Source organism: Tinamus guttatus, unplaced genomic scaffold (assembly GCF_059628265.1).
Source record: "Tinamus guttatus ecotype Peru unplaced genomic scaffold, ASM5962826v1 Tinamus_guttatus_pri_ptg000510l, whole genome shotgun sequence".
NCBI lineage: Eukaryota > Metazoa > Chordata > Aves > Tinamiformes > Tinamidae > Tinamus > Tinamus guttatus.
Genome location: NW_028289044.1, coordinates 67,537 through 93,033, shown reverse-complemented (window position 1 = coordinate 93,033; position 25,497 = coordinate 67,537). Strand labels below are relative to the sequence as shown.

The 25,497-nt window shown below is 38.7% G+C and overlaps 1 protein-coding gene across 1 annotated transcript in view; it reads left to right on the top strand.

Annotated features, from left to right (window-relative positions):
- The window catches only part of RIMS2 (regulating synaptic membrane exocytosis 2), a gene marked incomplete at its 3' end in the record, with an annotated part of 276,506 nt that overhangs the window by 185,726 nt on the left and 65,283 nt on the right, over positions 1-25,497 (top strand). The window contains exon 5 of the mRNA XM_088533604.1: positions 23,954-24,162. Within this exon, the coding sequence (XP_088389730.1) occupies positions 23,954-24,162 (209 nt within the window). The remainder of the gene's footprint in view (positions 1-23,953; positions 24,163-25,497) is intronic.

Genomic DNA, 25,497 nt, shown 5'->3' with positions numbered 1-25,497 from the left:
ACATGATTCCCATCCAGCGCGCTCTGAGCCTCATTTTCTGCTCCTTTTTTACCTGTACAGACTGCCTGAGAAGTGGGTGTAAAACATGCCCATTCTGGTTTGCTAACATTAACACCTTCCTTCATTCCCTTTACAGTAGCTCAGATGAAGAGACAAGATGTTTTGCTACGGAAGGTAGTGGCTGTACTTGTCACGAGGGTGAAAGCCCCCGGACCCCCATGAAATACAAAGGGAGCAAAGAGCACCTAGTCAACAGCTTCATTCTTTTTAAAGATCTGGAAAATACTGTTTCATCTGTAGTTTTTAGCACAATGAAACGGTGAACAATTTGAGCTGCCGGTTTCCTCACTGGGCTTATACTGCAGGCTGCTATTTTTAAAAAGAACTGCTCAGAAAAGGTAATTCGGCCATTTTGAAGGAGGAGGCCGGAGGAAAATGTGTTGTTTTGTCCCTGTTAAAAACCCTTAAGACAGTAATTGGAAGTGGTGCATCGCTCTCATTCTGAGGCTGTGCATTTTATGTTATGTTATGGTAATTGACCTACGCTTGGCTGCTTTGCAACTCTGAAAAAGCAGCAGTTCCTATAGACTTAGGAGAGAATTAGCTTTTAATTGCTAATATCTGTGCTGCTACTGAACTTGCTGAAGGTTCTTATAGCTCTAGTGCATTACCACAGTATATAGGGACCTATTCCGAAGTAATTACTGTTTTTCTCCCAGAGACTCAAGGGCACAAGAAGATTTTTCCAATAGGTGATCTGGACCAAGGTATCTTTGGACACAGGAGTATCAAGAAAAGACTGTATATTTTCCATCTTGACACATCTTCCATATGCTGCTGGGATGATTTACAAGTAAAGTTTACGAAAGCAAATTTGAGGAGGAAAAACAATGAACTAGGACAAAAAGTCTGGGAGTGGAGATGGAGACAGAAAAGTGTCCATGGGAGCTGACAGGTCAGCCAGAAGGCCGTGGGAAGGAGAGGAGGCTGCTGGCTCCGGCACGGACAGGCAGGGACTGCAGGAGCTGGGAGACAAGGGGCCTGGTGCTAAATGAGGGAATCTGGGGCTGGGCTGGACCCTGGCATCAGTAATGCACGTGCAGTAGTAACTGCAGCACTTCCAGGTTTGGAGTACTCGATTTCACGACGTTATCAGTGTTTTTGTTCTTTGGTGAATGTGGTTTCGATTTGAACGCTAACGCCGAAAAAGGCTCCACACCTAAAGAGTCTATGGCTGAACTGAAGTGACAGAAGTGTTGTGTTAAGATTAGCCCATGGTGATATTCTGCAAGTGCATAAATCGGGGATTCATGTAATTCTCCCTTTTCTCTTATTGGCTCAGTTCTTCTTTTAACCTAGCGCTAACCTTTAACCTGGGGAATTTCCATTCCTCCTAACTGATCTTAAGAAGAGCACCAGAATTCTCTTGCTTGCCCAGCTCTGTTTAATTCTGTTAATGGCAATGTTGCAAGGCAGATGCAAGCCAAGCAGCTGGCCCAGCGTTTCTACAGTAAACCTGCTTATGCAAGGCCCTTAGCATTCATTCACAGTATTTCTTCTGATTCTGGCCAGCACTGTAAATTATTTTTTTATCAGGAGTTATAATATTCCAAAAGCCTGTTGCTTTCCACCAAGGTCGAAGAAGGAGGAATTATGCAGAGCAAAATTTAGGATTCGTTCACCCATCACATTTCAAGAGAAATTAAACCCTTTTCCCTGGGCAGGGAAATAAAAGCCTTTTATCTGCACAGGTGGTGGTAGGTCATTTCTGACAAGCTCAAATACGTTCCTGACAAAACGTTTTTAACAGTTATACCAAATAATTAAAGAGAGTTGAGTGAGGGCTCTACATGATATACTCCATACAGAAAATGGTGTAATTCCTTTTCAAATAGCATCTTTTTCAAGCAGCACTGTGTTGTCATAATTCACTCCATATGGAAGAGATGATCACACACTTAACACTTAAATTGAACTGTTCCTTATATTGGCTGGGAAGAATTATAATGTGTTAAATATTGTTTGGATAATATTTTTAATAATTGTCTTAAGCTTATTATCGTAGTCAATTTGACTTGGAAATTCTTCCTTGAGTAAATTGCTGCAGCCACTATTTAGGCTTCTAACATTAGTGCACTAAACAGCATTGGTGATAAGTAATTTCTTCCAGCAATAACAAGCCACAGAAACTGTCTCACCTATTCACTGTTACACAGCCCATTTCAGGTTATGACAACGGGATCAACAAGCCAACAAAGTAGAACTCCAGACTTTCATGAAAAAAACTTTGCTTTTTTTCTTGTTAATATGTTTTCTCATATTTCTTTTTCCTGCTGCATACAGCTTTGTATTTCTTCTTCTTTAGATCCTCTGTCTATATGCGTTTTCTTTCTCCAACTTCATTTTGAAAACTCTCCTGCAGCAAAAATAGAAGTTATTAAAGATTTATCCCTGTAATGAGAACAGCTTGTACAGTTGGCATAGCTTTTCTAATCATATCTGCCAGGCCAGTTTGTAAATAATTTTGAAATGATTGCCCAATAATGAATGGCACAAGGGAATTGGATTATGTGACTCAATTATGGAAGGTAAACTGATAAATTTGTATTTTTTCCTCCATTCCAGTCTTAGAAACATTGTTCACCTATACATTTCCCCTCACATTTGTTTAATATGAGATGGAAGCTCATATTAAGAGCGGTTTCCTACGTCTCTGCTGCTCTGGGGACGCAGTTCGGGCCTGCTTGGACCTCATTAGGGTGGTGGCACCATGAGCCTCCTTCCCGTGTCCCCGTGTGAGATGTGTTGCTGTCGCGGGGATGTGCCGAGTGCCGGGGATGGGGCAGGAGGCTATTAGAGGTTTAAATTTAGTGTTATGGAGCATAATCCACCAAATGCTTTGGCTGTTACGTTCCCTATGAAAATAAAGTAGATGGTGCTGAAGCGGGCAGCCCCATCAGATCATGTGCTTGCAAACGATTTGTGATAAAAATATTAACATGATAGAGTAGCTGGATTTCCATATTACAGGCTGAGGCACACTCAAGGGGGTCCTAATCCTTGACTGCTGCTTCCAGGTGTTACTGCAGCCTGCAGTACTGATACCTGTAGTTCAGCTCCATCAGCTGTTACTGTTTTGTCCAAGAGGCTCTGCTTGTGAAGAATTGTGAAGTATTTCTGCTTATTTTTTTCTTTTTTCCCTAAATCATTTCTTCTGATTCTGTAGGATTTAAAATGAATAATGATCCTTTCAACATCCAGTACGGCCTGCTGTTTATCACAGTCCGTTCAGGATCGTGCCATTACTTGGTTACTGAGCTCAGTACTTGTATGATAGAAACATATCTTGTGTTTGATCAAAAGGCATTTCTTGAAAGGCATCTGGTGTTTGTTTGAAGGAGAGATGAGAATCTGCCTTGTCTCTTAACAGTTCGTTTCAGCAGATATGAGAGAATATGTTGGAGAATACTCTCAACTGCATTTTGTGTATTTGACTGCTGGTTTGCTTTAGTTTTTTAATGTAATTAGACAAGCTAGCAAACCTCTAAGTGGATAAATATTAATTAAAGAAAATATTAAACATTCAATACAAATGAATTTAGGAAGGGGTCTGCAAAAAAAGGAAAGTTTTACTTTTTTTCACAAGAAAATTTTAAAACCAAATTCATTTTGTATTTTACTGATGTTGTTGTTATTTTCCTGCCATTACATACAAGATTTGAGAAGTCAGAGGATAGTGGATATGGATATCAATACCATTCCTGTGATAACAGCATATGCTATATGATGCTGTGGTTCTACTGTTTACTGTTCACTATATCTTGTTAAAAAAGTGACTTAGTGAATTTAAATTCAGTGAGGAGAGGCAGTGCTAAAATTATATGAGAAAAAAATTATAGATTCTATAATAAAAGTCAGTATTTTCTTCATTAACGATTTTTTAAATCTTCAAAATTAGAAACCTATTTAGACTCACATAATTTGTACCTGGTTGAAATTCAGTATTGTATTTCTACTACATGTGAGTCCAAAAGCTTTAGTAATTTGATTTATATGATCAGATAGCATTTAAAATAGAAAAGGCAAGAATGACATTTATGATAACTGAAAGCCAGGTATCAAAGAAAGACAATAAAAGGGCTAAATTTCATCATCCATTTGTCAGTGAATTCATTTGGCGAAGAGTGAGTCCAAACATCAAGTATTTTTCCTTTGGACTGATTTTCTTTTTTTTCATCTGTTACTGTACAAATAGGGGTAATACGGTGCTTATGAAACGCACAGCTGTGATTTTGGCTGGGATTCCTTTCTCCTGGCGAGAGGTGCATAGGGTGGCCCTCCCAGAGCAGGGCTCACGCGACCTCTCGTGCCAGCTCCCGTAGGAGCTCCTGTAGCTCCTGTCGGCCCGTCACCTGCCCTGGTGGCAGGGGACATCCCGTCGCAGGGTGATGGCAGGGAGGGCTTGCGCCAAATCACGGCGTCTGCCTGAAGGGCTGTTTGGGACACACCAAGTAATGCCAGCCTGAAAGAGCAGGTGTTGAAATGCCTGTTAACCAAGGGGTAGGTTAGAGTGTAGATGAGCTGGGGGTACTCCATAAACTCAACCGCGTGTTCCCGGCAAGGCCTTTTCAAGCAGGAGTAGTGTAGTAAGATTATCACAGTAAATGCGATAGCAGGTATATCAAGTTTGCTAAAAAAAACACAGTATTTTCTAAATGTCTGCAAAATTGATTTATTCTGTTACGTGGATTGCCTTGAATTGTTACCAGGATGTGAATAGACGAAATAATTAGTGCTTGAGCATGTCCACCCAACTGAGCACTGGGCTTTTCTGTGCCCTGACATCTGTAAACTGCAGTTCAGCAGCCATTTCCCCATGACAGGATATGACTGGTAACGTGCTCGGCTGGTAACGTGCCCGGCATTATCAGCACGAGCTCAGTTTGCATCAGTACAATTATGCCATTTCCTTTGAGGACTTTCTTGTGTCCGTTCGACACAGAGTGTAGAAGTGCATGTGTAGCCCTTTGCTGTGTGGATGTGTCCTGCGTGGCTTTTCGGGCTAAGCAAGGCAGGCAGTAGCCCGGGGTAAGGAGGGAGGTGAAATTGCTGCAGTCCCATTGCTTGTTTTGCATGCAGAGCTGCTGCTGCCGCTGCTGCCGCTGCTGCCGCTGCTGTCGCTGCTGCTGCCGCTGCTGCCGCCGCTGCTGTCGCTGCTGCTGTCGCTGCTGCTGCTGCTGCCGCCCGAGGGCTCGCTGTGTGCAGCAGCAGTTGCTGCGAGCGCGTGAGCTGACCCATCTCTTCAAGCAACAGCCGGAGCGGCAGTGACAGCCAGGGCCAGAGGCACCAGGAGCAACAAACCTGGCTCCAAATGTGCCTTCCCCCACAGCCTCTGGCTCCGTCTCATCCTGCTCCCTGGCCGCTGCGACTGGCAGAAGGGAGCAGCGCTAGCTCTTGGTGCAGCAAAATTCAGCTCTGCCTGCGATGCTGAGAAACGTCGCTTCAGCTCGGAGCCTGTCTGCAAACGCTGCTAACCACTGGCAGGACAGAGAGGCTCGGGGTGCAAGCGGGAATATTCCTAGTGCAGTTTATCAATCAGGTCATAATCCAAGTCAGCATATCGGCCTCCTTCCCTTTGACCCTGTGTTATACTGGTGCCTGTTCCTGGGACGGCACTAATACGTTTGTGGAGGTGCTGCAGAGCTTTCAGTAAGGCAGCAGCAGAACAGCGCGTTCTCCTTGGTGGGATTTACATAACTGGTTTTCTTTTAACGCAAAAAAAAAATCCTACGGGTTTTTCTATTTAAATTTATAACACATATAAAAAGAAAGGATTTAAATCCCTGGCATACGAAAGTTAAATAATGAACACATTTCTTTTTCATATTCTGTAGAATCCTCAGAAGAAAAAAATAACCTGTTAAAGAGACTCCCACTGGTGCTAATTGTTATTCCTAGGGGGAAAGAGAGGCAATCCAGTAAGGAGTTTTGGCTCAGTTAAATTTGTTAATGTTGTTTCTTTACCTCAGAAGCATGATACTGATAAAAAGTGAAGAGAGAGATGCAGAAATATAAGCAGCAATGGCTTTGTTTAGAGCAAGAGTACTAGTAGACATGCTGTTTGAGAACGGGTAGGCTTTAACATCCTGCCTTTCGCTGGGGCCGTTGCTCAGTTCTCCCTCTTCCTGTCCTCTGCGACCTTGGACAATCCTGCTGTTCACGTCCGGCCTCTCGTGGAGGTTGTGACGGAGGGGCTGTCACGATGTCCAAAGCTCCACACCCTTGGAAATGGTTATTCAGAAGCCAAGGAGGAAGACGGGAGAGAAGAGAGAATGTGTTGAAGTGATACGTGGAGAAAGAGCGGCTGTGCCTGGGACCGCGTTCCTGAAGGCTGCGTCCTGTCCACCCCGGTGGCACCTCCTGGGCTTCCCATCCCACCTGTGTCGCTAACCAGCTGTGACATGAGTGATGGATGGGGAGGAAAGCAGCCCAGGGCTTTGGCTCCGGGCTGACGGGATGACCATTGCAGGTCCCTGGTGGCCGTCCGTGTCTCCGAGTCACTCTGCAGGAGTGAAACCCAAGCTCCGCTCAAGGCAGCGCGCGTCTTCCTGCTCACCTAAACGGAGCCGCGTTGCCAACTAAGCGCTGAAAGGGGCACGATCACCGTGCACCGGGCAGAAGCAGGGCTGAAATAAAGATGAACGAATTGGTAAACACTAGAACAACACAGAAATACCTAACAAATGGAAATCAATTTGGAGGATTCAGTTAATACCTAGACTTCATTGTGGCTGCTATCCTACAATATTTTTAAAAAGAAAAGGAAGTATTTTACTTGTTTGCCCACTTTAAAATAAAGTGTCCGTTTTCCCCTAAGTTCTATTTTGAGGTAGCTTTCTTGAAAATCAAAGCACTTTTTTTTTTCAGGAAGTCACAATTTTCGTCGCCTTTAGGCAAACTGCTTATTTCTTTGAGAAAGAAAAAAGAGATTAATTAATACTTTCATAAATCTCTGCTTACAGTAATGATAGAGTATTGGCATGCCAGATTAAGTCTGCTCTCAAATGCCTCTGCAGATGTGGCTAAGTGAAGCTTTTGTAGATCTGCCCTGAAAGTCATCTGCACATCGTTATTCCCTGCATCTGTGCCCAAACTGTCGTGTTTTGCTAAAGCTGTGCTTCATCATTTATTAAGATTTAGAGTTTTTAGTCTCATTTCTAAGTACGCTAGTATTATTTCTAAAAAAGAGTTTTTGTTGCATCTATACAAATATTCCTTTTGAGGGTCCTGATAAATTATCTTAATGATTGACAATGTTTTACACAGAATAAGAATATGATCTCAAAACTAGTTTCAAAGATGAAGTACGGAAATGTGTTGATGGAAGAATAATAGCAGGGGCATTTAGACTGATGGTGGATTTGAAGTTCAGAGTTGAAATCTCTCTCTGATAAGAAGGTTGTAAGGATTATATCTTTTTATGGCATCACACATAGGCCTAAACAGTAAAAAGCATATCTTCCACTTTCTTTTTCTATAGTAGATTTTGTCATACCCCTTGGTTTATTGTAATGCAGTTTAAAAGTATGCATGTGACATAGAGCCTACTTCCCTGATGTGCATTCCTCATGACATCAATTGCTTGCAATTTAAATCAGTTATAGAAGAAAAAATATTTTGCAAGAGTATTTTGGCATCAACAAATTCTTAAGTATGATAAAGCTGAGAAAAACACAATTTCAGACTTTGAATTTTTAATACTTAGTTCAGGCAAAACGACAGTGAAGCATTGCAAGTGCTTAATCTGAATTAGCCTCCTGTTTTTCTATCCCAGAACTTGTTCATCAGCTGTAGATGTTCTTATCTGAGAGGACCTTTATTTTCCCTAAATAGTTTCTTTATCTGACTTAATAATAAACAAGCTCTGTCTTTTTGCTTGAAATTACGCGTACTGAGGGGAACAGTTTGTATGGGATGTGGTGTTAACCTAGAGCAATGACAAGGAGGAGCAGGCTCTTGGGTCAGAATGAGGAGAATTAGATTAGAATTTAGTGCTTGTATGCCAAGATGAGCTTAAAAGGACAGACTTTCTAGTTCTGACCTTCTTTCTATCGTATAATGTGTTTGATTTTCATTATGAATGCAAATCACAGAATTTGCCACACATGACATTTGCAGTCTAACAGTTATGAACTATAAATATAGTTGGGGGATATAGCAAAGCTGGGAAACCTGAGAAAGCTCCCTAGTGCCTTTGCAAAGTCTGTAAACAAGCTCGCATTTGCTGAGCGGTTTTGAAGTCTGCCTGTATTACTAGAAGTCCTTGGAATGTGCAAAATCTGTAGCCAGTCAAAAATTATGCATCCTCCCCTCTGTTTGCTTTATATGTTTTGTGGCATCAGTAACAAGGCATCTGTCCGACCAGAGCCCCATAATCCTTTATAATTCAAGTCTTTGTGATCAATCACCTTTTATTTGAACAAATTACTGTATGTAATCTTTAGTATTTTCTATGACTTGCTAGTCTTAACTTTGAACCTTACCCTGCGGGATACAGGGAGTCTTTTAATAGTCCTGTTGTAAGATTTATGCATGGGTATTAAGATTTTTTTTTTCTAAAATATTTATATTGCTTAGGGGCACAGAGAAACTGGAGCTTTTTGTCATGATAAAAAAAAAAAAAGAGCTGATTGCAACGTAACTGAATTTATATATATATATATATAGTGCTAAGATCTAATAGAGCAAGCTATTTGTCTTCTCAAAAAAGAATTAAATTAGGATTGCATTCTGGAATTGAAAAACTTGACACTGTTATCATGGGAAAAAAATTGTACGTAGCTTTGAGCACAGTGTTCATGGTGAGTTCATTTCCATGGCATTTTGAGGGCAGAACTTTGGGCATGTTCTTTCTAGAGGGTGAGACCAGCAGTGACCCATGCCATGAAAAAAAGGAATAATGCAACGATCAGTTAGTGCCCCTGCCAACACAAGGATACAGAATCGTAGGGCAGAATTGGTCTTTTTCTGGCATCCTTGTAAAGAGAAGGAGATAAAACACTTGGAATGGAGAGAGGAGGGAAAAAACAGAGGTAGCAAGGAAAAAGAAGAAAAAGGGGAACTGGCAATAGGCATTAAAAAAAAAAGAATGGGGGCACAGATCTGAAGGAATAATCCAGATCTATAGAGTAGGTTAGGAGGGCAATAAATCATTGCTCCAAAATCCAAAAAATCCCTAATTTGTACATAAAAATATAGAATAACCATGAGGCAGAGATGGTGGTATTAATGTCTACCTTCAAAATGAGTTGGACTATTGAAATAACTAGAAGCATTAATAATATAAGTCCTTTTCCAAGGATATAAGTTTTCAGGATATAAGAGAATCAGGGAATGAATTCTCTTATAACTTCTTACTGTATCAATGTTATAAAATAAAAATTTTGAACTAACTCTCTCATTTTAGAACTGCAAATCTTGTACTGGAATCCTGAATAGTGTCCTGTTTCCCTGAATTATAAGGAGAGTTTTGTTGAAAAATTTGTTAAGATATCTTTTCAAATAGAAAGTGATTTGTAGGGTATATTTTTCTGTTCCAAATGTTTATTCTTTTGATCATATGTGTCTGAAGCTCTATCAAATCAAAGTCATCCCATCTGCACCTCAACATGGGGATATATAAACAGACAGTTTTACATACCAAGGAAAAAAAATCAAATGAACGCCTGTTTCCCTCTCCTTTGTATTTTCCTGATGAAATGATAAAAAAAGGAGAAAATTCATGACGCAGAACTTGAAGTTTGCTTCTTCTCCAGATTGTTACTCTGATATATTCTTAAATATATACAAAACCCCAATTCTGTGTTCTAAATCTCTCAATCAGATTACTTAGTTTTCCTGTCTTTAACTTTCCAATCTGGAATATGTTCTGGATTTCTTAAAATATTTTGAGATCTAGTGGTGAAATTTGCTTTGTGGGCTTTAGATGAAGGAAATAGTCAGGTCCAGCCATGGTCCATCTGTGTAAATTCATGTTAAGTACAAACACTATTACCTAACATACCAATTTTTTGGCTTCAAAATGAGTCTGTTTTCCCAGAGAATTTTTTTTATTGGTTGTTAGAGGCTTTCATTGCCAACTTCGAAATTGCAATACAAGTAAGTTTATTATTATCTCACCAGGAAAAATGTTGAAGCATTAATAAGGTCAAAAACAACCAGAAAAATCTAATCCTTTACAAATATGATAATGATATATTTCTCATTTCCTAAGCAATCGAGTCATTATCTTTGATACTTAATATGTGCTATGCAACAATACAGTCTTGCTGTACAGCTTGTGGAAGTGGTTTTGCTTGTGCCTGTTTTCCTTGCAGTGTTGTGTGACACAGAGGTCACAGCTGCAGATACAGGCGGAATAGGCAGAGGCAGAATTGTGAACTTGACACCAACTAATGCATTTTCCATTTTTTAGTACTTGTTTTTCTGATTTATTAGAACAATTATTTTTGTATTATAACTCATGAAGTTTCTGTTAGTGGTATCTCCTATTATTACTTGATTTATATGACATGCAAGAAACTTCTAACATGGAGAAAAGCCAAAATTAGGAGTTCTTTCTTTCTCATGAGATGTAGAGATTCGGTAAAGAAACAATGTGCCTGTAAAACTTGTATTTTCTTTAGCACAGAAGTTTCTTCCTGCAGAGCTCTTCACTGCCAGAGGTGTCCAAGCCCATTAGGTGCAGGTGGAACTTCCTGAGAAACTGGTGTCAAGACCACTTTTTCGAACTGTAATATGGGCAGATTTCATCCAGAAATCACCGAGAATTCTGTGTAGAGTCCCGAAACTTGATGGTCACTTTCACAGGATTAGGGACAGGAAATCTCCTTTCTGGTTGTGCTGTTGGTTGTCAGTGTTTGCTTGTTGTCTGGGTCAGTCATCTTTACTGCCTTCTGGTGTTTTGATTGGTGAAACGCTGGGTTTGAAGGTGTTTTGTAAGAATTTCTACTTAAGGCAGTTGCTAAGACATTTGCCTGGTTTCTTTCATTCAGACTTGTTCAGGCATTTTTAATATTTCATAGAAAAAGGCTGCAAGATACTGAAAGTTATGAGTGGAAACCCAACCTGGGAGATGTAGGTGTTAGCTAACGTTGGCTTTTGGGAAGCTTTTTATTAAAACATGGAGCTCACTTTAAAGAAATGTTTAAATTTTATCATATGCATAAAAATTCTTTTTCTCTGTAGTGGAAAGATACTTCCTCTAGCAGGAAAGAGTACAAAAAATGTAATTCACTTTTCGGTTTGAAATGTTAATGTGTGCTGGTGCCCATTATCCTGAATCATGAATAAAGAACATGGCAGAGCAAAGGGCAGAATATGCAAGTCATGAGTTCAGAAATCAGCTGAGAATTTCTCTCTTTCCTTTGGAAGCATTTGCATGGGTTACTGCTATCTTTTTCCATAGGTATGATGGTAATGTAAAATCAATCCTAGGAATTTAATAAACTGGTTTATACCTGCAATTTACTTCACATCCTTCCTGTAGCTAATGGCATAAAAGTTATATGTCCAGGAATAAGTATAGAAACCGTATGGATAACAGTGGTAAATGCTGACTGCTGAGTGGTTATTTATCATTCTTTCTTCATCAGTTGCTTCATGTTCTCCTCAGGCTGCCCAGTAGAGTGTAGAATCTCAGAAAGTTTTGATGAAGAAATGCATTTGTCCTCTTCGTATTACAACAAAGCGTGTCCATGAATATATTTAGTGGATTTTAATTAATTTAATTAAATTAACTACAGTAGTTCTATTTGTATGATCCTCATGTCTTTTAACGCTGCAGAAAATGAAAAAGAAAAAAGAGCCATTAACATATATAACATGCATTTAGAAAGGATGTGTTGGTTATAAAGCATAGTGAAGTACTTTCCTAAGCCAAAAGTTAACATTATAAAGCCTGTATAAGAATATATTGAGAAAGGTTAGCCAGAATTTGCTTACATTTGTATTTGCAATGCCATCTGTCTAACAGGGACTGGGAACAGTGCTTTGATGCTGTTAAATAGAACATTGCATCCTGCAGAACACCGCAAAGGTATAAAGATAAAGATTTTAAAATACTGAAATACTTAGCATCTAAATAGAGTGAAACAATTACGTACCTTTGTTTTTTACATATTATTAATATACAGACTGAAAAAATAGATTTTAAATTGATTTTCATAGCAGATTCTGATGTATGGTGGAAATAATTAAACTGGGAGATAGTTAAATCAACAAAACGGTGGTGGTATTTCTTACTCCATTCCTAATTATCCTGGAAAGAGCTGGAAAAAGGCACAGAAAAATGGAATAGAACACTCACTGCAGTAGCATCGAAGTGGCTCACACGTACTCATTATCTCTGTGGGTAGGAGAAAGCTTTATTATTATAATTGTACAAATTGGAAAACAGTGGATCACTGTCAGAATGAAGTTTAGTATCGGATCCCTGGCATTTTGAGCTGTGCGGATTCACGTTTCAGTTATGATTTATCCAGAGTTGCCTTTCACTAGCATTAAATTCACCTATTTATTTAGCTGTCATATGTGATTGCATGGTGGTAAGGGCATCTGGCTGAGCTTTGGAGAAAAAAAATCACAGATCTAGGATATGAGGAGTGGGACACTTAGAGCTGGCAACATGTGAAAGCCAGGGAGATGTTTGTATTACCAAACCTTACTGCTTCTGACTTCACCCAAAGAAATAATAAATTGGTTATTTTCCATTGTTTATAGCAGACAGGATGTTATAAAAACAAAAAGAAAACCAGAGCAAATTGATTTTAAGAACAGTCATATAGGAAACACGGATGCCTTCTTTTTGCATAGGCAAAATGGCCTCATTTGAAAATAATACAGTAAAAGAAAGAAAAAGTATTGAACTGTGGCAGAGAAACAGTTGAATGTTTTAACAGCTTCAGCTCAGGCGTAGTTTAGTGAAGCTCTTATTCCAAAAGTGTGTCGTAGTTGCCAGTTCTCCATCAGATTTGACAGATCTAAAACAAAAGTTGCCTGAAACAGCAATGCCACCCTAAAAAAGTCATTAACTGCTTGTGTTGTTTACAGTGTTAGAGTTATGAGCAGTACTGCATTTGCAGAAACATTTGGTATCTCTGTATTCAACAAATCATTTCTAGAAATGGGAATTACTATCCAGAATCCAGTATGAAGTAAGTAGTAATAAAAGCTAGCAGTGTCATTATTTCAATTTGCAGTATTACTAACCAAAATTTTCTTTATTGACTGAATCTATTTTCTTTGGATGGCTGAAAAATCCAAATTTCTTTGCATAATAGTACACCCAAATGAAAGTTAAAATAATTTCAAATCCCTTTATAAATATAGATACTTAAAAATACGATGATGGATATTTTCAGGGGCGGATCCAGATAACGAGATATTCCAAATATCGTTGTAGTAAATGTATTTGCATATAGGTCATTCGAGGCTTTGCTGTTGTATAAAATGGTGTCTCTGGCGGGGACCGGGCTCTCCGGCACCGCGGAGCTGTTCCTTGGTGGTCGCTCTGTGCTGGGCAGATTCAGGCAGGCAAGAAGAGACCTTCAGGGAGCTCCAAGAACAATTTGCTGAGCAGTGTTTTAAGGGGCTAACGGGCCCTTCTCTGAGTTTTTCGCTGCCAGTTTTGAAATAGGAAAATGATCCTTGATGCAACTGGCCTTATCTGTGAAAGGCAACAAAATTTTCTTCCTTAACAGTGGTCGTGTTTGGATCACAGAAATCCCCTGGCATTTAATTTCAACAGATTTCTGACAGTGTTAATTTAAAAATAAAACAAATAGATTGTGTGATTTTCGTGTTGCTTGTTAAGCAGCCCCATCAAAGGCTTTCAATTTCATACTCTGCTGAGATGGGTAAATAGCTCATCAGTCAAGCGCAGGAGTCTGTGGAGAGGGCGGCCCGCGCACAGGAGACGATGCATTTTCTGCCGCTCTGCTTTTGTATGGGGTGTTTTTCAGTTGCAGCTGGTTAGAACAGCAGCTCATCTGGTGACAAAACTAGTTGGGAGAGCAGCGAGACAAGTGGGGAAAGGCGCCACTTTGGGGGATTACGTTAATCTGGATTGATTGTATTTGCAAGCGAGGCGCGCGGGTAGGGAACGGAGCAAAGGAAGCGAGGGGGTTTTGCTGGATGAGGCCCTTGCACGATTCTCTCTGCAGTCACTGGGCACTTTTCAAAGTATTTCCCTTTGTTATCCTTGACATATTTGTAGTGTGAATGAGATATTCACAGAATGTGTCCTTGGAGGAGTGTTGGTGCAGTGTTTCTGTAAGAAACGTGCAGCCTCTGTTCCATCAGTTCTGGGAGGAAAGAACGATGGTCCAGGCTCTGCTAAACTGTCTGTTGGTTTTGGAAAGACTTTTCTGGTCTTTTTTGGTGGCTTTTCTGAGCCGTACAGCATTGGAAACACAAAGCTGTCCCATGTAAGTCTCCATAACACAGAGTCTGGTCCAGGTCAGGTGAAATTCCCTGCTCTTTCTTAACCACTCAAGAAAGGCGGTGGATTTGGTGACTTATTTTTTACCCTCTATAAATTTAATGATGAGTAAGTAGGGAATGTGAGAGGATTTTCCTTAAAAAGTATTGAAAAAAATACTTTTTACTTAAACTCTTTATGGAAACATTTAGACTCAGTAGATATATTTTTGGGTAGGTGCGATCATATAAGAACAGCAGACTAAGATTAGGGTCCTTATGTAACCTTTATTATAGCTTCAGCTATCATGAAAGCTGTAATTATAGGAGTAGTTCTTGCTGACTGTGGAAAGGTTCCTGAGCAACATGCTTATTTATGTATTCAGCTAAATGAAATAATTACAGAGCTGCACAACCAACTAGGCTTTTATGGGTCCTTCTTCCATTGTTCTGCATTCTTCTGAAAAGATGAATACTCCTAAAATTACAATCTGACTGCTTTTTATCGTCAAGATGCAAAATTAATTTCAGAATGTGAAAATATTGCCTTCATATCTCCTCAACTTATTATTAACCATATCTGTCCTCTTTGAAGCAAATCCTTTGAAAATTTATATTCAGGGGAGGTTTCCATCCAGTTTATTTATGTAGACATGAGCAGAGCTTGGTGGATGTTGGGAAAGAGGAAATTGTTTGTTCTAATCATATAATAGAATCTACTGCCTTTTTGCTAAGTAGATTTTTGTAAAGTCTTGTCATTATACTGAGTCAAGAAAAGGCAGAAATACAACTCTAAGAATCCTTCAGCAAAACCAAGTCCTATATTTTTCCAGTTTGGCACCGAAAATTGTTAGGGACTTTTGACAGTTCTGGCTTTCGAGTTTTGATGCCAGTAATTCATTTTAAAAGGAGGTGATGGTAGCATCCTCCTCACTGCATTATGTAATCCTGCCACAAAGCAAAATTCCTTAATCTTAACCAAGAGATTAATCCTAACCCCCCGGCAAAACTATGAGAGCACCAAATTTTGCATTTAGATCTGAAGTCATTCAATAAAAAGAGAAATATTTACTAGCTATCAATCTAGTTTAGACCCAGTGTTCTGTGCACAGATGATGATGATGGTCTGGAGGAGAAAAGAACTATGCCATCATATTGTGCTATAACACATTAGTATGGATGAGATTTTACATTTTTATAGGGACTAAATTAAGGCTCCACAGCACGCTGTAAGTCTCATAGCATTCCTACCTTCTGAATATTGCACTGTAGCCTAGACTTCTTACTGATATAACGAGTGGATCTTTCTGCATGCACACACATGCACATAAATATAAAGATGCAGAATATAGTTGGTGCTGCTGTGATGTTTTACAAAACAACCAACCCACCTCACTGGTATTTGATTGCACATCTGTTCTTTAAATTGTAAATCCAGCAGAAGAAATCATTGTTCTCATCTAATTTGCTTGCATAGTATTATGCTGACAAGCGTGTGCATAGGGACCATAAAGCAAATTTTACCTGTTCTTTTTGATTCTGACTTCTGGGATCCACTAGATTTTCAGTTCTGGATTGCAGTGCTTCTTTGAGACAATTTATTTTATTCAAAGAAAGTGTTTAGATAAAAACAGCATGTAGCCACAGTCAACCAATAGGTCTTTTTAAATATTACTTTCAAATTTACAAGTTACTTTCTTCATAGTGATTATTAAAGGAGACATCAATAATTAATGACCCAATTACTAGTTTACAGAGGCTTTTATTGAGGTGTCAAGGTGACGAGAAACCCTCTAAATGATTTTTTTTCCCCTACCTCACCAGCTTTTTGAATCAACAGATGCACTGCCCCGTTATGGACAGTTTGTGGTGCTGCCAGGGATGGGTGATGCTCTAGATTTACTGCTCAAATCAAATCATTGCGGCGGTGAAGGGAGCCTGTGTTGTGTCTGCCACAGTGTAGAGAGCCGGTGTTGAGAAGCAGGCAGCCCAAGTTAATTAAGCATTATACTTGCTTAGACAGTCAGAAAAGCTGTTATTAGTGTTCTGCGTGTGAAATATTAGATGAGCTTTAAAGAGAAGAATGGCTATGATTTGTATTGAAATGCGCATTCCTTGTAATGAATAGTTTCATCAACTGGTGACGTATACCACAGCAGTTATATTTTCCACTTTATTGTTACATAGAATTTTTAAATTTGCCTATGGCTTTCTGCATAATGCAAATTGAGAATTAGAGGCAAGAAAATATGTCATCTTAACTCCTGCGTGGTACTGTGCTATTCAAAACATCTAGTTGCTTAAACATGTGATACAGAAGACTTTCTTTTCAAGGTTGCTCTTATTTCTCATCAGTGATCAAGACATTTAGAAATAATTTTGAATCTTTCTCTGTGCATGATGAGAACTTTTCATAAATTATTAGGAATATTATGTTCAAAAATGTAGATTAGTTGTATTGCCATCATACCCTCTCCTCTCCACTTTCCTCCAGAGCAACTTTGTCCAAGAATTGAAGTGTAGGATTATTTTTTCTTCCAAACAAAACCTAATAGCAGACAAAGGTAGCGTTGATCTGGAAATCAGATGTTGATTTGACTATTTTATAAGACTGTTTCACTTCAAAATTCTATTTTTTTCTATTTTAGATGATATACTATGATAATTTTTTCTTGTACTCCTCTGCTAGATGCTCAGATATCATTCATTCACTGGTTATCTCATCCAGTGAGAGATGAGAAAATCACAAGATCACTGTTTCTCAATATCACTTTCCAGCAGCAAAATATCTGTGATTGTGGGTGGAAGAGGGTGAAGAAAAGGGAAAAAGATTTGATGAATGAAACAACTGGCTGTTCTCCAGTCACAGCGTATGGGTGGTTGTTAGGCTGTTGATGGGAATTGACTCTGGATAATGATGTGCCTACTGTAGGAGGCATCTCTGTGTTAGTATTTTCTCCTTCATTAGAATTGTCTCTACATGACATCGGGGCTAAAAGTATAGGATGCCATTGCAAATTAATTTATTTGTGGTTCTTCTAGAATAAGTTAAATGAGATTTTCCCTTTCGTGCCTGATATGTTCACTATTTCAGCTTTTCTTATGGTTGGTTGTTCTCTTGATGAAATTAATAGAGCTGTGTCATGAGTACAGCTGACATGCCAGATTTATGTTCTTGTTTGTGAATTAGGCATCATATCTCATCAAGGGTCCATTCCCCTGCTTTCTGTTGTGATCTCCGGTTGTTTTCAGCCTGTATTTTTCAGTCTCATTTAATAATTAGGATACATTGATTAAAAGTGGCTTAGGGTTTTCTTCTGTAATAATTAGTGCTGACATCACAGCACTAAAAAATGGAAAGTAAAAATTACCCAATATGAAGAATTACTTTTTCTGTAATCTTTACTGTCACTAATGTAAGTATTGGAGGAGTCTCATAAGTATATATGAACACATCTTGAGAAAATAAACATGTATTTTTTGTTACTTGCATTTGCTTCAGCTATTCTAATAGTCTTAAATTCATTATGTGAAGGAAACAGTGGCATAGAGTCCTGGCCAGTTGTTATCTGTTTCTAAGAGAAGTTGAGGTCTGCATCTGGTGAAATGCTGCCTCGCAGAGGTAGAGAGCTTCCAAAATACCCTGATGGAATTAAGGTCACATTTACTGTTCAGTACACATGCAGTTAATCCTGTGCCCCTGAGGCTTCCAGATAGCAGGCAGCCTTCTTGGAGTTACTCAGGCTATAGCAGACACAACTTGCCAAAGACAAAGCTTCAGGATATAAAGGGAGTATCTGGGAAAAATGGATACAGCGTATAGAATTTTCCTGAAGTTAGTTATTTCCTCGGTTTATGTAGGCTTCCCTCAATGACTGAGCAAAATGCTAAAGAGTAGGGAAGTCTAAAGGGAAGGAAGGACGACGGAGCACACAGGACCCAGTCCTGTTCCCTCGGCGTCGCCGCTGTTTCTCACCGTTCTCGAATGCGCCAGTCGTGAAGCGCGTTCTCGTCTCGGGCCTCTGCGGCTCCTTTCCAGCTGGGCTGGCTTTGCTGCTGCCTCGCTGCTGGCAGCAAGACAACTGAATTTGCCTGGACTGGTTTCAAAAGCCTGAGGAAGGAGTTTGTTGTGCATGTGCAGATCACTTCCCGGTTGTGCGGCAGCTCCAACACAGCCCAGAGCCCTTGAATCTTCGGTGCTTGTACAACAGAACTGTGTGTCTTGAGCAGTTGCTTTCCAAGGTGACTCATTTTTCTGAGCCAGCCAAATGGCAAACAGAGTTCTCTGTTATCTCCCAGATCCCAGCCAATTTCCACACACAAGACATCTGAGAGCTCGTTATCTTTTAGCTGGCTGCTCTGTGAAACGAGGTAGGCCGAGACGCAGCGCACCTCGCAAGGCCATCTCCTAGGAAATGGGAATATCATCCCCATGTTGCAGGAGATCAAGATGCTGGAACGTGGTCCTCTCATTCTTTACTAGAACTAATAGGTTTTGTTCTGCTCTGCATTACTGATACTGCTTGTTTTTGCTTTTTAAAGGTTCCTCATCGAGGCATAAGCGAGTTGATATTGATTTTTTCAATCTCAGAGCTGCTATTGATCTGTTCAAATTTGCTCAATTGATTTGCCAGAGAGAGGCAGTGAAGAACTTGCAATGAAGCTATCGGCTGAAAAACTGGGATGGTGGGAGGCATGGCAATGACAGCTAGGGAGAAAGATACGTGAGGTGATCCCGTGGGTGTATGTTCAGTCCTGTGGATCTGAGTGGGGGAGCTAAAGGAAAAAGACATTTTTTTCCTTTTTAACTCCAGCCCATTTGTTCAAATACTGAGCAGCTTTCTACTGTGTAGAAACAGGCAGTTGTAAAAATGTGTTTTTTGTATTGATATACTTTCCTTCCACTTATTCCAAGAAAATAGGTTTATCAAAATATATTTGACTGATAGATTAAGCCTAACTTTGCTTTAGAAAATGTAGTTTCAGAAGAAAGTCTTTTCCATAGTTTAATCTCTCTGGGAAAACACACTGGTAAAAACACTGGCAGGACCTATCTCAACAGTGAATGCTGAGATTCCCAGCTTGCAAAAGACAAAAGGGCAGAAAGAGTATTGCTATAATCCTGTCACCCTTTCCATTAAATAATCTTTTCCATTAAGGGGAATATCCTTTCCATTAATCAGTATTAGTTAATTTGATATTTCTTCAAGATACAATATCCATGGGAACATATCTCAAATTTCTCCCCAAATACCACCTTAACCAAAGGATTAGATTACTGCATTTACCTGTATTTTGAGTATTAACAGGATTATATCTGTCCTCAGTGGTAGCTGTGATTGACTCTGCTTATGTTCACTGTTCAGTAGATGAAAAAATGATCGCATTTGAAAATGTATCAGTTGTTAAACTCATTATAGGTCATTAATTATGAGTGAGATTTTCAAAGGAGCCTTTTTGAAAGAGAGTTGCTTGTTTATCTTCTCCCGTCTTCTTTGAATGTTTTTTTCACTTTATACTGTGCTAAATATAATGACTCTAAAAATGCTAGCAGGTATATTTTCAGTACGGTATTTTTATAAGCTAACCTTATTCTTTACAAATTAAGCTAAGTGTTGAGATTACAGCTACTATGGAATGTCATGACCAAGCAAGGTGCTGTTCTTTCCATGAGCTTTACACACGGTAACTTTATAAAAATTCTGTTTCACAAGTCAAAATCCTTGAGCTGAGACAAGGTAACATTGTTTCAGAATCAAGAGTAATGATTCGGTCCATAGCGTTTATTAGGAAGCTGAAAATCATTTTTGTGAGAGAGAAACCTCTGGTGCCAATACAAACTCCCTGAGAACCACTTCCCATTCCTTTCACTCTCCAAACAAGATGCTTGTCCTAAGTTATTCAACTAAGTTAAAAAAAAAGTTCTCCTTCCAATATCAGCTCTTGCTGAGAAGAGAAAAATGAAGTTGACGTGATAAAACTATGTTTTGGGTTAGGCACTGACGTTATTGTTAAGATACTTTCCTCAAATTCTGGCCAAGAAAGGAGGCAAGCCTTTCCTTAGTGATCAGTGATCACGGTGATCACGGTTAAAGATTACCATCCAAAATAGATTGCAAATAACCTTGAACAGTGTCTATGGATAAAATTTTAGAGATTCCTTAAAATCACAAATTTAGCATAAAGAGAACAAGGTCTGCCTATGTATGAGAGAAAATGGATAGAAATGTATCAGCATATGGAGAGGATAGCAAGTAAGGCATGAGGGAAGAAAAGGAAAAGAGTGCTTTAGTGTAAAAAATGCATGGAAGGAGACTTCGAAAGCTGAGGAAACAACTTGTTGTGTCCTGTTTTTTTGTGTTTAAAACTGTAGCACGGTTTTTATAAGTAATACTACTTATTAAAAAACAAGATTTTACAAAGCAAGGTCCTAATTAAACTATCTGATTCTTCTCCAAAGAGAAACAATTAGGAAGAAGCTAAAAATTGGCTAAATGATTATACCAAGTGGAACAGGCCTATGCTGCCCTCCAGAAAGATACGGATCGTCCTTATATCCTACGTGGAGGTCTGGGACACCATAAAGCATCCCCAATGGCCCTGCGTGTCTATGTATGGCCCATTGAATTGAGTCTCTTCTTACATATAAACTGCTTGCAAGAGAAAGCTGTGAACTTGAAACTTCACTCAAAAGGCAGTAAACATATAATGCATATGTTGCACTTATATTAAATGCCTTTTAAAAATACTTAGATACCATATGTTTATGTGGAAAAGATGTTCTAGGAAGCAAAAATCCACAGTCAAAGTTTAATATGGAAAAAAAAAAAGGAAACTGGCTAGAATTCATTTAAATGAATGTTTTCTCTTTATATTGCCATCACTACGGGAAGCTCCCATTACTGTGGGCTTCTGGGTGGAGATACTAAAGAAAAGCTTTACTGGGTTTTGGCTAAAGACTATAAGAGCAAGACGTCCCAAAGCCCAGTAAACTTATCAAAACCTTTAGTTTAATGCAATGTAAGCAAAAAGACTAGGTCACTGATCTAATTCTCTTGCCAACCTAACTTCTTCATGCAAGCTTTTCGTGAACCCATAGAGCCCTGACATTGGTAAGAGCAGAATCACCTGTGTCCTTTCTCGTATTCAGCTGTGCTCCTGAGCTCACGAGACGCTTGAATACTCTTGTTATGACATTAACTAAGACTGTATCATATTTCCAAATACATTACTTTCTCTGTGAAAGAAGACTTTGATATTGTAGCTTATATAGTTTAAGTTACTTTAAACTATAAGTGACTTAAAGTGACTTAAGTCAGCTTAAATAGGTGACATTTTTTCTGAGTCATTTCTGCTGCACACTGTAAATGCTCAGTCATAAAGCATCACACTAGTGTGAGAATGTGTATAGAGTTGAAACATTGTCTCTAGTGTAATGAGGTGGATTTTCCACACTTATTAGGACTTATTTCTAAAATACTTTTAAGAAAGGATTTACAAAATGGGCAAAATTATGTCGACTGGGACTCTAGCTGTCTTATAGGTGTCTCTAAATGTATACATGCATATATATAGAAAGGACTACCTCGTTCTGAGCTCACTTACACTTCAACTCAGTTCTCCTGAAAGCCAATTTCTAGAGACAGAGGTAAAGGAGCGCTGAAAACTGGAGGTATCTTTTGTAAGATGTTATTAGCTCTCTGAACAGTATTTATTTTCCCTTTACAAGATATCCAGTTTTATTCATAATGTATACAAAATGTTAACTCTCATGAGAATGTAGGAGGTTTGGTGAGAATTTCTCAATTTAAACCTGCCTTCTCGTGAACACCTACTACATTTAAAGTGGACTCACTCATTACTTAGAAAATAGTAAGGAAACAGAGCTTTCAGATCATTTCATGGGGTCCTATTTTTATGAAATTAAAGGATATTTAATATACGACAATATTTCTGGAAAATATTAGGGATTAAGTTCAAAGTAAGTATTTAAAAAGAAAAGCTGTCTATTCAGTAGATATTCTTTAAAATGAAAATGAGACTTGACTTTGCTTTCGTGTTACATATGCAAGTCATAGACTTGGATAAAATGAATAGAAGTATATTGCTTATTGTACATAATATCCTTCAGAGGAGATTATAAGTTATTTTCCAAAACATGTATTAGCTTTCTGCACCTTAGTATTAGGTGGGGGGTATCTGTACATCCTCTAGGTAAGATTTGCTAGGTAGTTGTTCAGCTTAGACATATTAATTATGTTTCACAAACTTATTGCTGTGGATTCAGGGAAAATGCTAGAGCAGAATCTGTAATAATGAAATGGCATTTGTGGTGCACACTAAGAAGGGCAGAACTCGAGCACTCTATTGGTTTAGAATTCTGTTGGATTTGAAATTTTATAGAAAAGTCAACTGTGTCATGCACACAATATCAAAATATTAAGTCACCTGTAATAAGAGTGTGGTAAACAAAAAGGGAAATACAATAACACCAAAATATCTAGGCATGAATTACAATTTAGAATATCCAGATAAATGAGAACATTTTATAAAATACGGGAATCATTCTCCAGTTCCATGACATGGATGCATTTCTTCCTATCAACTGTCTGCCACAGTGTCGAAAATAAAAGTTTCCAAACACGTTTATTCCCAATTATGAGATACCTATTCTAACGGGAGTTCTGCCAGGTATATAAACAGTAGATATTTCTCTGGGACTTTCAAGGAAAGTTAATATGCTTTTAAAAAAATTGTATTTTTTCCTTAACAATCTATAAAACTTTAGCAGTCCATTTAAATGTCTTTAAACCAGCTACAGGCCCCCACTGCTGAAGTATTTTAGTGATTAGGAATGTACCGGTTTGTGTTAGAAGGACAAAGCAACCCATTCCTTAAGACAAAACTGCTTCTTTAGATTAGGATTCAAACCCATTCTTCATTGAGTTCTTTCCTTTCAGAAAATGCAGTTACACCCCAAACGCTGTTGTTTTCTTTGACTAAATTGAATGTAAGCAGCTCCAGAGCAGCAGTTCCCGGGTGCTTTACGCTGGATCTGGCTCTGTGCACACACAGACACACACACACACAGTTGCCTCCTCGCTGTAATTCCCGTTAGCGTGTGCTGCTCTCAGAGTCTCCATCTCGGTGGGACCCGCTTGGCCAGCCCTGCCCGCAGAGGCTGTCAATCACCTAGGAAAACCAGAAATCTCTACAATTTTACTGTATCTTTGTCTGTCCTTTCTTTCACCTTTCCTTTACTGCACTATCTTGTCTGTCTGATTCTCACAGGAGACATGGATTACAGCTGGGTGGACCATACGTCTTGGCATAGCAGTGAGGCCTCCCCAATGTCTTTGGTGAGACATGTGGAGCCTTACCATTTAGTTTTCTTTACCATTTCACATTTCCTTTGTTTTATTTACGCCTTTGCATGTTTTCTTTTTTGTTTCCTTTTTTTATCCCACACCTATAGGGGACAGTCAAAGGGGAAAAAGAAAAACTAGTGAGCAGGCAGTTTTGTCGGATTCTAACACCTTCTCTGAGAGACAAAAGAAAATGGTTTGCTTTGGTGGCCACTCTTTGGAAGAGGACTTGGAATGGTCTGAGCCTCAGATTAAAGACTCTGGGGTAGATACGTGTAGTAGCACAACCCTAAACGAGGAGCATAGCCATAGCGAGAAGGTACTGAGATTATGGAGCCTGCCTTTTAACCTGCTCATTTGGTCTTTGTTTGCTCTCTGTCACTCATTAAAATAGTGCATAAAATAAGAGACAGGGTGTTTCTAGAGAAAACGTAGCATTTCCTAAGGTGCAGAAAAGAAAAACAAATGACAAGTCCCTGCATGCTTGCAGCTTTTACTGTTTGGCAGTCGAATACCAAAAAAACCCAAAATGTTGAGGCAAAAAGGAATGTTATTTTGGTTCTGTAAAAGTATATCATGGTATTATCCTCACGTATAATGTGATTAACAATAAGGATTTTGCTGATTGGCTTATTTGATTTGCTACATCTGAACTCCTGGGGCTGAAATTAAATGAATAGTTTAAATCCCAGGTGAAAAAGGGAGAAAATTGGGTCCCTCTCTGCACAGAAAAGTTGTTTTTCTTTTTTCCCTTTCACTGTCATGGTTGTTCTTTTGTTTTGTTGCCATGCCATTTTTGTGCAGTATTGTGCAGAATCAGAGTCTTTGCCATCTGCTTTGGTGTTTGTTATTTTTGCTTTTGATTTGGTGGGGATTATGATAAATCTTTTTAGAGTTATTAGTTGTAATGAGAGGGGATTTGTCTGTGCCTGCTAATATTGCATGAAGTAGAGCATGAAAGTGGTGTTTGTTTGTGAAAAAAGTGCTATGATTACATAAAATAAATAAAAATATTATTTAAAATTGTATTGATTATCTTAGGCCACACATACAACAGTATGTGTAACCATGCCCACATATAGAAATTAAATTTAAAAATTCACTCTATCAGTGCACAATATGTGCAGTAATCACTCTGATAATTACTATATTCAAATGTAGAGTAATGAATATAGCTTTTAATGTAGTCTAACTTTTTAATATTTGGGCTACTGAAAGTACACTTTGAAAAAAGTTTTCAATTCTACTCAGAGAAAACCTATTGCATTGGAATAGGGGAAAAAGAACAGTTTGTGCTGTGATATATCAGATTTCTGGTCTGAGTTAAATTCTTTTTCAGTATTAGCCTTCTGCTAGACTTAACATTTATTTTTAACATTGCAATCTGGTGTGATTGTCATTGTTCATGTATAACTGTCCATAGTTTTCTATGTCTGTTCAACTACCAAGATGGCATAGATATTTACAAATTCAGTTTAGTAGAGTTGATAATATTTCTAAATCTTAGAAGTACTTTGTGATGGATTATATGTCCAAAGACATCTTTTTCAGGACTTATTTTCTGTCCTCATATTAGATTAAATAGTAGTGTAATCATAGTACTTACATTGTGTTTTAAAAATTTGTCAGGAAATTAAAAATATTGCTGAAATAT